At 31.5% G+C, this 16,026-nt stretch overlaps 1 protein-coding gene and 1 pseudogene across 1 annotated transcript; both read left to right on the forward strand.

Moving 5' to 3' along the window:
* The first annotated feature begins 417 nt into the window (after window positions 1-417).
* Window positions 418-9,438, forward strand: LOC132175431 (probable leucine-rich repeat receptor-like serine/threonine-protein kinase At3g14840; annotated as a pseudogene).
* On the forward strand, window positions 9,022-10,539 carry LOC132174443 (probable LRR receptor-like serine/threonine-protein kinase At1g07650). The gene is made up of 4 exons (XM_059586099.1): window positions 9,022-9,166; window positions 9,353-9,590; window positions 9,840-9,990; window positions 10,273-10,539. Exons 1-4 carry the CDS (start codon window positions 9,022-9,024, stop codon window positions 10,537-10,539), a joined length of 801 nt encoding a protein of 266 aa, XP_059442082.1.
* Window positions 10,540-16,026: the final 5,487 nt, after the last annotated feature.

A 16,026-nucleotide genomic window follows, 5' to 3' on the forward strand; every position in this document is an offset into this window, starting at 1 on the left:
ATTTATTGTTTTATTTCTCTTATTTTTATTGTTAAGGTTTTATGGTATCAACTTTTATTACTTTTAAAAACACTACCAAGTACCAACTCAATGTTTTCTTACTTTAATGCTTATCATTTTTTATATATATATTTTACAAAAAAAAAAATAGAGCACATGCACACGCAAGATGCTGTCTTTTTCACCTTCTCACATGTGTCCAATTTTTTGGGCTTGTTAGGCGATCAACTTGTCAAAGTCTAATTTTTTTTTTTTTAACTTTTCAACATTTTAATTTTTTATATCATATCTATATTTTTTTATTATTATTTAAATAAAAAACTTAATACAAAACAAAAAATTTCACTTTTTTATACAAAAAAAAAAAAATAATTTAAGTAATATGTTCCGTGCATTACTAGAGTAATAAATTTCGTGGCCTATTAAGTTTACAAGTTGTCCACAGAATAAGTAGACACTTGCTTAAACTTTACCCAATAATAGTTGATTTGTACGTCTTTGAAGTCTACTCTCTTTATCACTCAAACCAAAAGCAGAAGTTATATCATTCCCTTGCTTCCTCGCAGCTTTCCTCATGCATTAGAGATCAATCAATGTGATTTTGGCACCATTTTGCGAGGGTAGGTGAAGGTGTTTTCGTTAGAAAAATGAAGAAGAAGATGTTTCTTCTTGTTCCATTTCTCCTTGCTTCAACTCTCTTCTTTTGCTTCGCAACCTTTGTTTTCGGAGCCGCTGTGTTGCCGGATGATGAAGGTATGCTTTCATCACACCTGAATAAAAATCAAGTATTTTCATCAGGAAAACGTGCAAGTTTGATTGGTTGGATTTGATCATATATAACTTTTGCAGTGGAAGCTTTACGTGGCATAGCGAAGAGTTTGGGGAAGACGGACTGGAATTTCAGCGTCGATCCGTGCAGTGGAGATTCTGGATGGTTCTACCGAGCAGAAGGATCAAAAGAGAATAATCTTCCCTGTGACTGCTCCTCCTCCAATGGAACCGTGTGCCACGTTGTCAGCATGTACGTCATCTCTCTCTCCCTGCACATACGCATCCACCGACATAAGCTTCAATGAGATTGTTTTTTATATATATTACAACTTTAATTTTCGTATATCTTATCTACATCTTTAATGAAAATGTATTAGTACATAATAGCTCAGAAAAAGAAAATAAAACTTGTCTTAGTAATAATGGGAAATATTTAGTAGATTTACCTACAATTGGATAATGTGACATTAAAAATCAGTCTTTAGATTATTATTATTATTATTATTACCTTATTTTAATTATATAAAAAGTTTCATTTCAGGAAAAATACACTTTATCCAAAAGTATTACTCATTTGTCACTTGTACTTTCAAAAATTAGAAAGGGTTATTAGGACTTCAAAAACTACTTAATAGTGACGCTTAGTATATATATATATATATATATATGTTTTTAGACAGAAGTTAGTTCACGAGCATGTGACATGTTTGAACATAAACTGTTCAAAATGACTATTTTCTTTTATGAATTTTTATTTTTATTTTTTATTTTTTTTGCTTGAAAGTGAAGTAACGGCTGCCATGCCTTTATACATATAAAAAATTTGAGGCTAAGATGCAATGCCAAACATAAAAGCTATACCTCGAATTATATATATATTTTTTAAAGTAAAATAAAAACGAAGTCGTGGTCTGCGGCATGCCCACTGCCACTGGGCCACTGCTTTTGAATAGTACGACCAAAATTCATTTTATCTTTGACTTTCGGTGTCCAAAAATATCTTTTAAATGAGGAATGAGGACCGACCACGTACGTCTTGTCCGTCAAAACCCATCTCGTCCGCGTTAATCCACAAAAATTTTATTGAGTTATTTCCACGTCATTATCAACATTTTTTTTTTCTTTTTGTTTCATTAATCTTTAATGTTTGATCAATCTTCAGATACATACGGTTTTTCTATCTCACGCCACGCTAAGTAATTATCTAAATCAATCCTTAAACCTGATCTTAAAATATTGAAAAGACTTTACTTATCAAGACTTTATCTTGATAAATAGTTTCATATTATATTAATGTACTATGTACCCTTAAAAACATATATATGAAAATTTAGTTAAGCTGTTCAAGATTTAAACTAGGAAAAACTAATTCACTTATTTCTATGAAGTTTGAGCACGTAACAAACGGATTTTAATATTTTCCGTCTCTAAACTTTAAAAATTTACAATTTAGAATTATAATTTTTTAGTCCTTTTCATTTACGATTTACCGTTACGGGTTAAATGTTTTATTAACTTAAACCCTTAATATGTAAAATATTTTTTATAGCTCCAAAAAATTATAAAAATACAACTATAGCCTTAAATATATAAAAAAAATTAAAAGAGGGTTGATATATATATATATATATATATATATATATATATATATATATATATTGAGAATGTTAAGCTTCGGTAACTAAAAAACCCCACTCTTTACTGGATGTACAGAACTTTGAAAGGACAAAATCTCGCGGGCACCCTCCCGCCAATTTTTTTTTTTTTTTTAAGAGTTTTGTAATCGAGGAATAATGCGGTTTTATTATTCGTAGTACGGTGGAGTTCAATCAACTTTCCGGAAATCTTCCTCCAGAGCTTAGCCATATGCCCTCCATAGAAAGATTGTAAGACGTTTTTGAATGTTCCCTGTTATTACAAGAATCTTATCTCTTTTATTTGGTGTGAGAATTCCTGAGGCTGATGTTGTTGTTGTTGATGATGATGATGTTGTTATAGTCTTCTCAGCTCGAATTATTTTACTGGGGAGCTGCCTGATTCATTTGCAGGGCTGATCACATTGAACGACTTGTGAGCTACTCTTTCTTTCTTTCCGCATTAAGTTTTTCATTTGAGATTACATATGACGTTTCATTTTTTTTGTTTTTTTTTTTTTGTTTTAAATTCCTTTTGTCCATTCAACGTAATGCAGTCGGATTAGCGACAATCAGTTTTCTAGAAAGATACCCAATTATATTCAAAATTGGAAAAAGCTTGGAAAACTGTGAGAGCTTTATTCCTTTTTCTTTTTTTAATTTTGATTGAGGATTTTGTCATTATTTAATTATGGCTGTTATTTGTTATCCCTCATTACATCAAAATTTGGCAACAACAGAGTGATTCAGGCAAGTGGTTTGAAGGGGCCAATTCCTCCTGGCGTTGCTCTTTTGGAAAAGTTATCTGACTGGTTAGTATCAACCTTTTATGTCACACCTATAAATCATTTTCAGATGGAATTGCATTTGAATTACTATATTCTTTGTTGAATTTGATATGCAGGAGAATTAGTGACTTGAATGGATCTGAAGAACCTTTTCCACCACTTAATAATCTGACACAGTTGAAGACACTGTAAGTTAAATGTTTCAATGACGTCATTTTTAGAAGTTCCATCCTTATGGCTACTCGACCTTACATAGATATTTTTATTTTGTTACAGGATATTGAGGAGTTGCAATATTACTGGACAGCTACCTGAATTTCTTGGGGAGATGACAACGTTGAAAACCTTGTTAGTATCGTGGCCACTTTTTTGTACATTTTCTGTTTGCTGATATTTCAAAAATTCTCTTAAAAATGCTTTTATGCTAATTTATGGATCATTCAGTATTCTTGCATGGCTTGGAATTCCTTTTCTTCTCCTTGTGTTGATTGACATGATTGGAATATGCTTTTTAAAAGATTTAAGAATACCAACTAAATTAGCATGGTTTTGACTTTGTTTATGACATTCTTATATAAAAATGATCGTCTTTTCTCATTTTTACACCTTCAATATGTTGTTTGTTTGTACCATTTTTCAGGAAAGGATTGGTTTTTTAAGGTGCTATTTGTTTTCTAATTCATTTAATTATAACTTTTCTTGCAGAGATCTCAGCTTTAACAAACTAAGAGGAGAAATTCCAAGCAGCTTTGCAAGTCTACAAAAATCAGATTACATGTATGCATTTTAAATTATATGTATCTTTTCATATACCAAATTGCAGACAACCATTTTTGTATAGCTGATAGACACTGTGTGACTGTTACCTCATTAGTGGGGATGAAAAAAGGAATAGTTTAATGGCCTCATCAATTAGGCTATCTCCAATTTGATTAACTGGATGATTCCTAGATTCTGGCCTTAAAAGACCTCAAGTATAAAATCAGGCAAAAATATCCTTTTGGCATCAAAGTTAAACTCAAACAAACTTTGGGCCCCAAACAGAATTATCTGTGACCAACCAGACAGGATGTTTCAAGGGTGAACTAACTGGATAGCCTGTAGAATAGAACGTGGCACTAATGTGGCTTAAATGCACCAAGTCAAGCTTTTAGTTACAAAGGTTCTGTAAAAAGTTTTAAGCATTTGGATTGGACAAACATATCATCCATATGGGTAATTGAGTGCTGAAATTGTCTTCTCTTAAAAAAGTACCCAGTAGTGTGTCTGCTAAAGGCTACAAAAGAGAAATAAGTCCTTTCATGTCATTCAAATTATAGGTTTCCTAGAGTTAAATACTGCATGTTGATATCCATATAAGAATTTTTTAAATTGATTTCCTAGTTAAGTTGTTCCTCTTCCAAATGATCATAGATGTAGCTAACACTCCTACCTCTACTTGCTAGAGTAGGGATGCCATTTCATGTAATTTATTATTGTTAATATGAAATCATCCAAAGTATAAATATTCGTTTAGCCATTGGATGTTTTAAAGATTTGCATCCTCAAGGGAAAGTCTACTTGATGATCTGTAATGCACAAACTACGTACATAACGATACTGAATTGGCAATATTGATTTTGTTTAGATATTTAACCGGCAACTTGCTAACTGGACAGGTGCCTCTGTGGATGCTGAATAAAGGGGACAACATGTAAGGTTCTCTGCCAAATTCTATATATACAATTAGTCAACCAAAGATATTGATTCTTTTATCCTAATCATTGCATGATATTTCATCAATAATAATAATGATTGTTCATCTTACCTTGTTGACTATCTTCTAGAGCTTTATCTCCCTTTATTACTCAGTCGCTTTTACTTCAACTGAAAAAAAAAATGTATCTGAGTATGACCTCTGGTAATACGTAGTTACTTACATGTCTTCCATTTGATTTGGTCTGAATGTCAAAATGTGAAGAAACTTTGATGCTGTTAGGTTGTTTTCGGATGAGATGGTCAAAAAGGTCCGATCCAACACAACACATGCTATAAATGTTAAATCTTAATCATTAGAAAAGTGACACCGACAAAAACGATTTGCATCTTTAAAGTGTAATTTATAGAAATCTGTGAGATACTTCATTAATCAATTTAGAAAATGAGGGTCTGAAAGCATATCAAAACAGGAGGATTAAAGGAAATGCATTCCTTATAAGTTTCAATGGCATTTCCAAGAATTTCTACTCCTGAGAGTTCCCAATGCTTCCTACTCTCCTTGTGTTTACTTCCAGGTGCTTTTTCTACAATGTGTCAGAAATGGCATCCCAACATCGAAAACAGGATCCAGAGAATATGCATTTTCATTGAAAGCATGTCCTGTGCAATTACAGCCATACTAATGTCTCCTTTTGAGTTCAAGATTCAAATATCTTTTGTTGCTATGGTTCATGATCCAACTTGGAGGAGAAGAGCCTCCATATTCTGGATTGGCATTCAATCTTCTAGTATTTGCTCATGGGATTGTTAGCAAGATAATAGGACTATAAGGAGATCATCATTTTAGGAAGTATTTCCTCAGCTTATGATAGTTTATGAGCAGCTAATCCCCTTTTGAGTAGTAGAAAGTGCTTGTAGTTTTTCTACTTAAGTTCAGTTGTTAGCTTAGTATCTTGGATTATGTAGAATGAAGAATATGAAGAATTAAATCTGAATACTATCATCCCTTCCATGTATGTTATGCACTATCATGTATAATATAAGTTTTCTGGTCATGCTACATCATGGAAGCTGATGAATCACGTTGCCTCTTTGTGTGCAGTGATCTTTCATATAACAACTTCACGATTGGGAATTCAGGGCTATCAGTTTGTCAACAACGTAGTGTGTAAGAATTCCATCTAAGCATGTTTTTGTGTGTACATGCATGCATGGGCATACTCCCTAAACTTTTCCCTTGTTATTTTCCTCAGGAACTTGTTTGCCAGCTCTTCAATTGACAATAAGTCGTGAGTATCAACTTCATCTATCAAAAATATGCATCAAAAACTTTTAACTTTCTGGTGTATTGCCTTGATATATATAAACACAAATCCATTTTTTATGTTACACTAAATTGTTTTGGACCTTAATTGTTCTATCAGTGGCATGGTTTCCTGTTTGAGAAGCTTTCGTTGTTCACATTGTAAGTTGAAATATCATATATTTCCTTAATATTGTTATATTCTCATGATTACCGTGTGTCAATAGTGTTACCGACCTGTTTGCTTTTCCTTGTCGTGGTGGATGGGGGACTGAAACTTTATAGCCAAACCTCTTATAAATAGGTCTGTAATTTCTAAAGAATAAGAGGTTGTTCTAAGTAAAACTAAGTATAGTAGATTGCGTGAAATAAAAAACTGAAGGAAAAAAGGATGAAAGATAGATGTTGAAAGCGATAAAACCACAATAGTTGAGGGTGCACTTCTCTAGGTTTCCTTTTCTTTTTTAAATTTTTATTCTTTGTTGGAAGTTTTCTTTATAGAAAGGTGGCACTGTTGTTATCAAGTTTACTACATCAGTTGGAAAGGAAACCTGTATAAATCATGTAGGTTTTCTTGTCATGCCTGTGGTCTTCGTGAACAAGGAACCTGCTTTTACATCCTATGTTACATAATTCTTCAATTCTTAGATGTTTTGAAAGTTGTAACACTATATTATAGGAATGGAAATTCCTTTTTTTCTAGGCATAAAAGAAACATAAAACTCCTTATCTGTGGAATTTATTGTGATAGTCTTAGTCATAATGTAAAAAATGTCCTCTGTGAATGGGCAATGACAATAAATGACTTCTTTCATTTCGTTTGCCTGAATTGTGTACTAACTCATCCTTGCTTCTCCTCACTGCTCTCTCAATTGAGAATATTGAATAGGTTTTCTTCCTATTCTTTTTTGACGGTTATTAATGCTTTTACGTCTACATGTTCAATTGTTACTAATTTATTGTTGTTTTTGTCCCAGATTGGTACAATGTTCATATAAATTGCGGTGGAAAAGCAGTATCTATCAATGGCACTACCGCATATGACCCTGATACTGATACCAGTGGACCTTCAAATTTTTTCCAGAGTGCACAAAACTGGGCATTTAGCAGCACTGGTGACTTCATGGATAATGATGACCAAATGGACCCACTTTTATTCACAAACTCATCCAGACTCTCTATGACCAACCCTGAACTGTACATGAATGCACGCCTTTCATCCCTCTCTCTTATATTATGCTTTTTGTTTGGGAAATGGAAATTACAAAGTCAACCACCATTTTGCAGAGATAATGTTCACTGACGATAAAACATATAGCAGCTTGGGAAGGCGTATATTTGATATTTACATTCAGGTAGTTATTACAATATGCTTCCACTTTCACCAAGCAATTTTCAGTACTCAAGTAGTTAGAATGAAACAGTTGATAACACATAAATGGATTAGAGTATTGAAGGGAGAGCTGGTATGGAAGGATTTCAACATTGTAAAAGAGGCCGGTGGAGTTGGTAAGGCAATTATAACAAACTTTACTGCTGTTGTGACTAGTAATACCTTGGAGATCCGTTTCTATTGGGCTGGGAAGGGGACAACTGGTACCCCAGACACAGGAGTCTATGGTCCTCTTATTATAGCTATTTCTGTGGATCATGGTAATTTTTATCTTTTATGAGCTCTTATATTAAATTTCGGTGGCTTGAAAGTAAACCATTCTTAGACTTGCTTATATATCTAAAACTTTACCTCTATTTCTCTGGGTACTCTTAAGGATGAATGGTGCTAAAGATATTTCGTTTATTTCCTTAATAGTATTTGATTTGGCCTTGTAATTTCTTTATGGAAACATAGATGGATGCATTTGTCTTTCTTGTCTACTTTTTATGGTTTTATTTTATATATATATATTCAGTTTAATGTCTACTACTTGAAGAAATGATATTCAACAATCATATTGATGAATAAGAGAATGAAATCGTTTTCTTATTTATTTTCATTGAAGTATTCCTAACTATCAGTTTGGACCTCCTTGTTTTCCATGTGTTACTTGGATGATGATTTCTCCTATCAATTACCTTGAGAATGATTAATGTTATTACTCTTATATTTTTTCTTCAAACAGACTTTATGTCTCCATTAGAAAATGGAACTGGTATATCTCTAGGTGCAAAGGTTGGGATTGCTGCTGCCGGAGCTTTTGTTATATTTTTGGTTCTGGGTATCCTCTGGTGGAAGTGCTGTCTAGGACAGAAAAATAAAATGGGACAAGGTATTTGCAAGGCAATTAATGATGTTATTATATGGATTGGTATTACTTTTTGGTAAAAGTTATTTACTTATGCTATGTTCTTTGGATTCTTTTTTCCTTTTATTTTTTTCCCATTGAGCACTTTGCATGTGTATGCATGTTGGAACACACTAAAGATGCATATGCACACTTATAGGATGAAGTGGAAACAGCTAACTTGTTTAGTATTATGATCATCGTGAGGTTGTGTACAGTATGTACTAAAATATGTCTCAAACTCTGAGGAATGTCAACAATTATGCAATTTTCTTAGACATACTTCTGTATCTGACTTGGCATCTTCCTCAAATTTAAAGGGTTTGGGCCGGCAAACTGCTATATTTACCTTAAGCCAAATCAAAGCTGCCACAAACAACTTTGATGCTGCGAATAAAATTGGTGAAGGTGGTTTGATTCTGTTTATAAGGTATTTGCAGAATAAATATTTTATTTTGATTGATTGTATTTGAACTTTTCTTATTGTAGCTCTATCTTTTTGAAGTGTCCTTGTTCATTTATGAAAAAGGTTTTATGTTTCCCAGATGCAGGGCCTTCTATCAGATGGTACCATAATTGCTGTCAAACAGCTTTCTTCCAAATCAAAGCAAGGAAATCATGAGTTTGTGAATGAGATAGGCATGATTTCTGCTTTGCAACACCCTCATTTTGTTAAGCTCTATGGATGCTGTATTGAAGGAAATCAATTGTTGCTAGTATATGAGTACATGTAAAATAATTGTCTCGCTCGTGCTTTGTTTGGTAAACTTTTACCTTCATGCACTAAATTGCTTTTGTTGTGTATTTATAGTCATTGATAACATTGCATGTATGCTTAGTCATTAACTGTTTTTTTATTAATTTGATTAATTGAAGGGCCACAAGAATATGAGTTGAAATTGGATTGGCCAACAAGACGAAAGATTTGTGTTGGTGTAGCAAGAGGTTTGGCATATCTCCATGAAGTATCAAGATTGAAGATTGTTCATAGAGACATCAAGGCTACTAATGTATTGCTTGATAAAAATCTCAACCCTAAGATATCTGACTTTGGTTTAGCCAAGCTTGATGAAGAGGATAAAACCCACATAAGAACCCGAGTTGCTGGAACTTAGTGAGTTGTTGTGTATTAATTTCATGTGATAGTGTTTCCTATTATCTTTTTTCTTATTTTCATGTAATACCAATAGTTTCAAAGAAATAGGAAGAAAAAGAAAATTGAAAGTATCTTACAAGTTAACTATTGATTTAGTTTACCCATGCCCTCAAGACACAAACACACACACACACACAAAAGCAATTGGAAATTATTGCCCTTAATATTTGCAATCTTACGAATTCGTGATGCTGAAAATGTTTGCAGTGGATATATGGCACCTGAATATGCAATGCGGGGTTATTTAACTGACAAAGCAGATGTCTATAGTTTTGGAGTTGTTACCTTAGAAATTGTCAGTGGAATGAGCAACACTGGTTACCGACCAAAGGAGGACTGTTTCCATCTTCTTAATCGGGTAATTTGAATCTCTTTCTTTCTTACATTTTCTCCTTTTTATGCTCTTGTTAATTTATATATGCTTGCGTTTGTTAAAATCTTAGAATTTAATTACGGAGATGTTTCATGTTGAATATCCAATTGTCATATTTGTTGAGCTAGAAAGTTGATGCAATGTTGAGGCAAACTCTTCCACTCTTTCTAAATGAAGAATCAACTCCGACTTTATTTGTTTCTTGAATTCTTCTTTTCCTACTAGAGTTCACAAATTCTTGATTAGTAGCATGTTGTCTGTTTGCAGGCACTTGTTTTAAAAGAGAAAGGGAGTTTATTGGAACTGGTGGATCCAAGGTTGGGCTCAAACTTCAAGACAAAAGAGGTTATGGTGACGATCAATGTGGCTCTTTTATGCACTAATGTTTCCCCAACAGTTCGGCCTACCATGTCTGCAGTGGTGAGCATGCTTGAGGGTAGGGCTCTTGTTCCAAAGCTGGTTCCGGATCCAAGTGTCTCAAATGATGAAATGAAAGTGAATGCGTTGTGGAAGCATTTTCAACACAGTAAATAACATAATATGTGTAACACTCCTAGTTCGTAAGGGCTAGGTTAGTTAACTTGTATGACTCAGAGGCGCCAAGAATTACAAGAAAATTTTGAGCACTGTTAATCTAACAAGAGAATTAATCAAAAGAGCATTGGAAGCGACTAGGGCTTTCATAATAACATAACTCAAATAAAAGGTTTATAATTCAATAAGTAATATACCGAACTGTTTTAAAATGGTTGAGTTAAACACATTTTTTCAGGAGAGAATTTTTTTTTTTTTTTTTGAAAGGTTCAAGAGAGAATTACTTTCATAAAAAAGAAAAAGTTCGTACTTTTCGTGGACTTCAAAATTTTCTTTCACTTGTTATTTTGTGACTATCAATCAAATAGATGATTTTTGTTTTTTGTTTTTGTTTTTACATGTCCACACAGACACAAGTCACACAAGGGGAGGAAAGATGAGAGGTTGATTTAGTGACATCTGTTTCATAAGGCGTGGTATTCATTTGAAAACAATCAAATAGATAAATTTGTTTTTGAAATAACACTTCAATAAAAGCGAATATTTTATTTTGTTTTATTTTATTTTATTTATATTTTGTTATTGTTACGTGGGAACTGTTGTGTGATAGACCACATGCAATGGTTGCACTTCATTCTCCGAGTTGGTACCATACTATCTCTAATCTACTGCTTGAATATCTTAAAAATATATTACTTAAACAGTTAAACACATGCTAAAAAATTTCAAAATATTTTCATTATTCTCTGATCATTATATACACACATGTAAAAGTAATTTCTTTCTTTAATTCGGAACGAGTTTTCACATCTCAGATATCTTTCCATTTATAATTTCCACTTAATAATATTCTTTCTCATCGTAAGATTCGTCATGGCATCATCTTTTTTGTTACAAACAAAGCATTTGTCACACTAACCTTAAATAAAAACATTCAAATTAATACAGCCATATTGGCCCAACACTTTTGAACCAATTCACAGACTAAGACGAGAGTTCCATGCAATACATATATTATTCTCTTCATGTCCGTTTGAATTTGTGATTTTAAAATTTGTAATTTAAAAATATAATTTTTAAAACGCAGTTAAGTATTTGACAAAATTACAGGTTTATCTTTAAAATCGCAGTTTAGCTTTTAAAATTATATGTTTTCACAAAAGCACTTTATTACATGTGATTTGAAAATGCAAATTTTAGAAATGACTATTTTTTAAAAAACGCAATCCTAAAAGCACTTTATTACATCCAGCCAGCCCAGACAATGCCGAACAGCCACGACGCCGCCCATGACGCTCCTCCACACCAGTTATTTCTCTCTCTCTCTCTCTCTCAAGAACCGAGCATATTGCAAAAACAAAAATTTCTCTGCTTTTTGTGTTATCTTTCTAAAGTCACCATTTTTGGTTGCCTTATATTTGCTTTCTGCTGATTCATTGATTGGCAATGGACTCGAGCATCTTACTAACCTTGGTGCTTCTTTCAATGTTCGTGCTTTCAGGTTTCTTTTTGCTGCATTCATGGGCTTCACCAAAAAAAATGAGGGCTGACTGGAGTCGTGGATGATGGCGGTGGATGGCAGGTTTGGGTAGATGAATAGGAAAAGTAGGAAATAAGTTTTTTTTAGGTTTTCTATTTTTAAGAATATGAATTTAAAAATCTAGTGTTTTTGTTTATTTTTTTTTAAGGTGTTCCACGTTGATATGGCAAGCCCTCATTGGAGGGCACAAATGTGTTAATTTGTGTCAAGACCTTATAGAAGTTACTCTCATTAAACTTTTACTATCTTTCAAAATTCCATTTTATTGAGATTTTTTTGTTAATTTTTGTCAAAATATCCAAAATATCCCTATTTTTTTTTATATATATAAAAAATTGCAAAGATGGAAAAATGTTGCAAAGATATTTTTATAAATAAAATAAACATATGAATCTTTATAATTTTTTATTTTATTTTTTTATAATAAAAATTGTATTTTAAGAATTTTGATAAGATTTAACGAAAAATTATAACAAAAAGAGGATAATAGTTCGAAATTGAATTTTTGATACTCTTAATTGAGTGATTTTGAACTTCAAGAGTATTTTCAAAACACGTAAAAGTTCAGAAAGGTTTTGTGAAGTCTCCTTTAGTATTTTTTTTTATGTAACAATTCACATTTAATTTATTTATTTTTTTCAAAAATAAAAAATAAAATGTTAAGAAATAAACATTTAAAAATGCTAAATAACATTAATCTTTTCATGATTAAAAGCTCGGCAACTTCTTGGCAACATTCCCAAGCTTTAATTGGACCAACGCCTAAAAAAATCTACAACAGTCTCACGTCTACTTTTGGCATTCGTTACAAATTTGTGCACATCTTTGTAAAACGTTGTTTCAATCTACTGAAATTGCAATTCAAAGGCTACCTTTACAACTTTTTAAAAAAGTGATAATTTTTTGTTTGTTTTTGTTTTTTTTTTTTAATGTTTTATTTTTAACTCTATAAGCCACTTGCCTGCGAACGGGTCCTCAATGTCCACACGAGTTGTCGAAAAACAACAAATTCAAAGTCCAACTTTATCTGCTCGGTCCACACAAAACTTTATCCTTAAAGACGAAAGGAAGAAGATTCGTGGGAACTGCATGCAAAAATGCATTGCTTTACACTAAGGAACTTGACTGATGGGATGGGATGAGATTGCAAGTAAATCTATTATATATCAACATGATTTTTTAAGGATCTTCTATATATATATATATATAATGAGCTGGGCTCATGCAATGAATCTGGATGCATTTGATTGTGCATTAAAGCTGGGTGAGCTGTAAGATTCTTCATCAGGAATGCAGACTTGTTTTAAGCCACGTGATTAATTAATTATATCCAGTACCCAATGAAAGAAGAGAGACTAGAAGATGATGATAACAATAATTTTCATTGACGCCCTGAGGAACATATTTAATTTGCATGGGAGTTGGGACCATATAGATGGGCCATGGAGGCTAAATAATTTGCTTGACTGTTCATACTTGCCAGTTTTTTATTTTTGGCTGGAGCCATCTTTGACCTGCTCTATCAATTACTAGCTAATATATTTTTTTATTCTTTATGAAATATAAAGATTCTAGTATATATTGTTCTGCTGAATTTTTATTGTGAAGAACACTATGCAATCTGTCCACTGCCATGATGTTTCAATTATATTTGTGTGAATGCCAATAAAAGAAACAACTATAAACTCTATAGGTATGAATTCCTGTTAATCAATTATGTTTAGACTTTTAGAACAGTTTTCTTTTATGTATTTATTTTAAATTAGAAAAATATTTTAACAAACTACAATATAAATGGCTAATGAGCAAAGTTTTGAAAAGAGACTAAAAGTCTCATTTACCATATATGACTGTTAATTACCTTCTATAGTGGCTTGCCTTCAACTGTTTTCTTTCGGTTCCTACACCACAACCCATCTTTTTTGAGTGATTCCATCTCACGTCTACTTGCATTAAATCCGGATTAAGTATATACACAAACTAACACTTAATTTGCAATATTCTACCCAAACTAAAAATTGTATTAATGTTTTCTTCAACTACCAAAAATTTACAATGTTTTCCAAATGACAAAAATACCCTTCATAAAAAAAAAAAAAAAAGGCGTGATCACCCCCTTTGCCCAAATGATTACTTCAATGATGTTGTTTTGCGACAATATGCCCCCCCAAACTACCAAAACAATGACAAAGTACCCCCAATTTTTTTAAAATGACAAAATTACCCTTACTAAAATAAAAACAAAAATACTAAAATTTAATTTCTTTTCAAAATTTTAAGGGCATTTTTGTCTTATTGAAAATTTTATAAGGATAATTTCATCATTTTGCTAGCATTAGGAGGTACATTGTCATTGTTTTGGTAATTTGGGGGGTAAATTGTCGTAATTAATAGTTTGGAGGGTAGATTGTTATTGGGGTGATAATTTGAGGGGATAAGTAGACTTTACCAAAAAAAAAAAAAAAATGTTGGAGAATTATCATCACTGATTAAATTTCATCACCTATCAAGTTTACAAGTCCAATTTTGCACGTAATTGATTGGCTTCATATAGAAATCAAACCAATAATTGGGTTCAATTTTGGATGGAAATCATATGAATCACAAATCAATCATTTTAAAACGCTCATGCCTTGAAAGTTTGCAGTATCTCAATGGTGCCAACTAATAAATTAATCAGAATATTTGGACTATTTCCAAGACAATAAATAGTAAATTAATAAAATAAAAGGACAAATAAAATTTAGAATTGAGAGTATTTAACAAAATAAAATTTAGAATTCGAGATCATCTCACAAATTTCTTCCCATCTTAAAGTATTACGCATTTATAGTACAAACCGAAAAGAAAACATTGGAACTGACAATTCAACTCTTATATGTTTTCCACCAACCTTTCTGTTCATTTGTCTTCCTTAAAAAAAATATATAATAATAAATTTTTTTAAAAAAAAAAATTAAGGGTAACATCCACGTATCCTCTCAAACTACCACAAAATTGATAATGTCCTTCCAAATTTTTAATTGTGACAATGTCCTTCTCAAGCTACCAAAACATTGTCAATGTTCCACCTAAGGCTAGCCAAAAAATAAAAAAATACCCCTATATATTTCTCAATAAGGCAAAAATACCCCTATAAATTCAAAAAAAAAAAAAAATTCGTTTGAAAAACGAAAAATTTTAATTAAAAAGAACAATTTTTTTTTTAACGAAGTTTTTCAATTTTTTAAAGAAAAAAATATATTTTTTTTAAAATCAAAATTTTTATTTAAAACAAAAAACATTTTAATTTTTTTTTAGAAAAAGAAAATTTTTATTTTCTTAAACTAAAATTGTTAATTTTTTAAAAAGGAAATTTTTATTTAAAAAAGTTATAAAACAAAAAAAAAAATTCAATTGTTATAACAAAAAAAATCGATTTTTTTTTTTTTTTTTTATAAAAAATGATTTCTTTTTGTTTTTTTTTTTTTTTAAAATGCCACCCTTTTTGATTTTTATTTTAGTTTTATTATACATATTTTTGGGTTTTAGTTATTTTAAGACATTGTCGCCAATTGAAGTTTTAAAAAAAAATGGTTTAACGCCAATTGTAATTGAAAAAAGCACTTTTCCCAAGAATTAACTAGAGTATGTATATTTTTTTCTAATTAAAAAAGGTAAATTGTTGTAATTTCAAAAAACATAGTAGAATATGCCCATTGAGAGTTGTATAGAAAAGGCCTAAATGGTGAGAACTGCAATCGCCTGACTGAGTCATAGTTTGACCCAACTCTATCATGGCATCAATGAAACCCATTGTGACTAATTGATTAGGGGTGAAAATGCGGTTTTAATAACTCTAATAACCGCTAACCATTTTTTAAAAAAAAAAATTTAAAATGTTTAATTTTTTTTTTAAAAAAAAAAACCAAAACATGTCATTTCTATTGTAATATGATAATATCATA

This window comes from Corylus avellana, chromosome ca3 (genome assembly GCF_901000735.1).
Source record: "Corylus avellana chromosome ca3, CavTom2PMs-1.0".
NCBI lineage: Eukaryota > Viridiplantae > Streptophyta > Magnoliopsida > Fagales > Betulaceae > Corylus > Corylus avellana.

Excerpts from the sequence above, each read along its gene's own strand:
- LOC132174443 (XM_059586099.1), top strand. The coding sequence starts at position 9,022 with ATGCAGGGCCTTCTATCAGATGGTACCATAATTGCTGTCAAACAGCTT. Across the intron at positions 9,167-9,352 it reads TGTTAAGCTCTATGGATGCT|GGCCACAAGAATATGAGTTG; the intron begins GTATTGAAGGAA and ends GATTAATTGAAG. Across the intron at positions 9,591-9,839 it reads ACCCGAGTTGCTGGAACTTA|TGGATATATGGCACCTGAAT; the intron begins GTGAGTTGTTGT and ends AAATGTTTGCAG.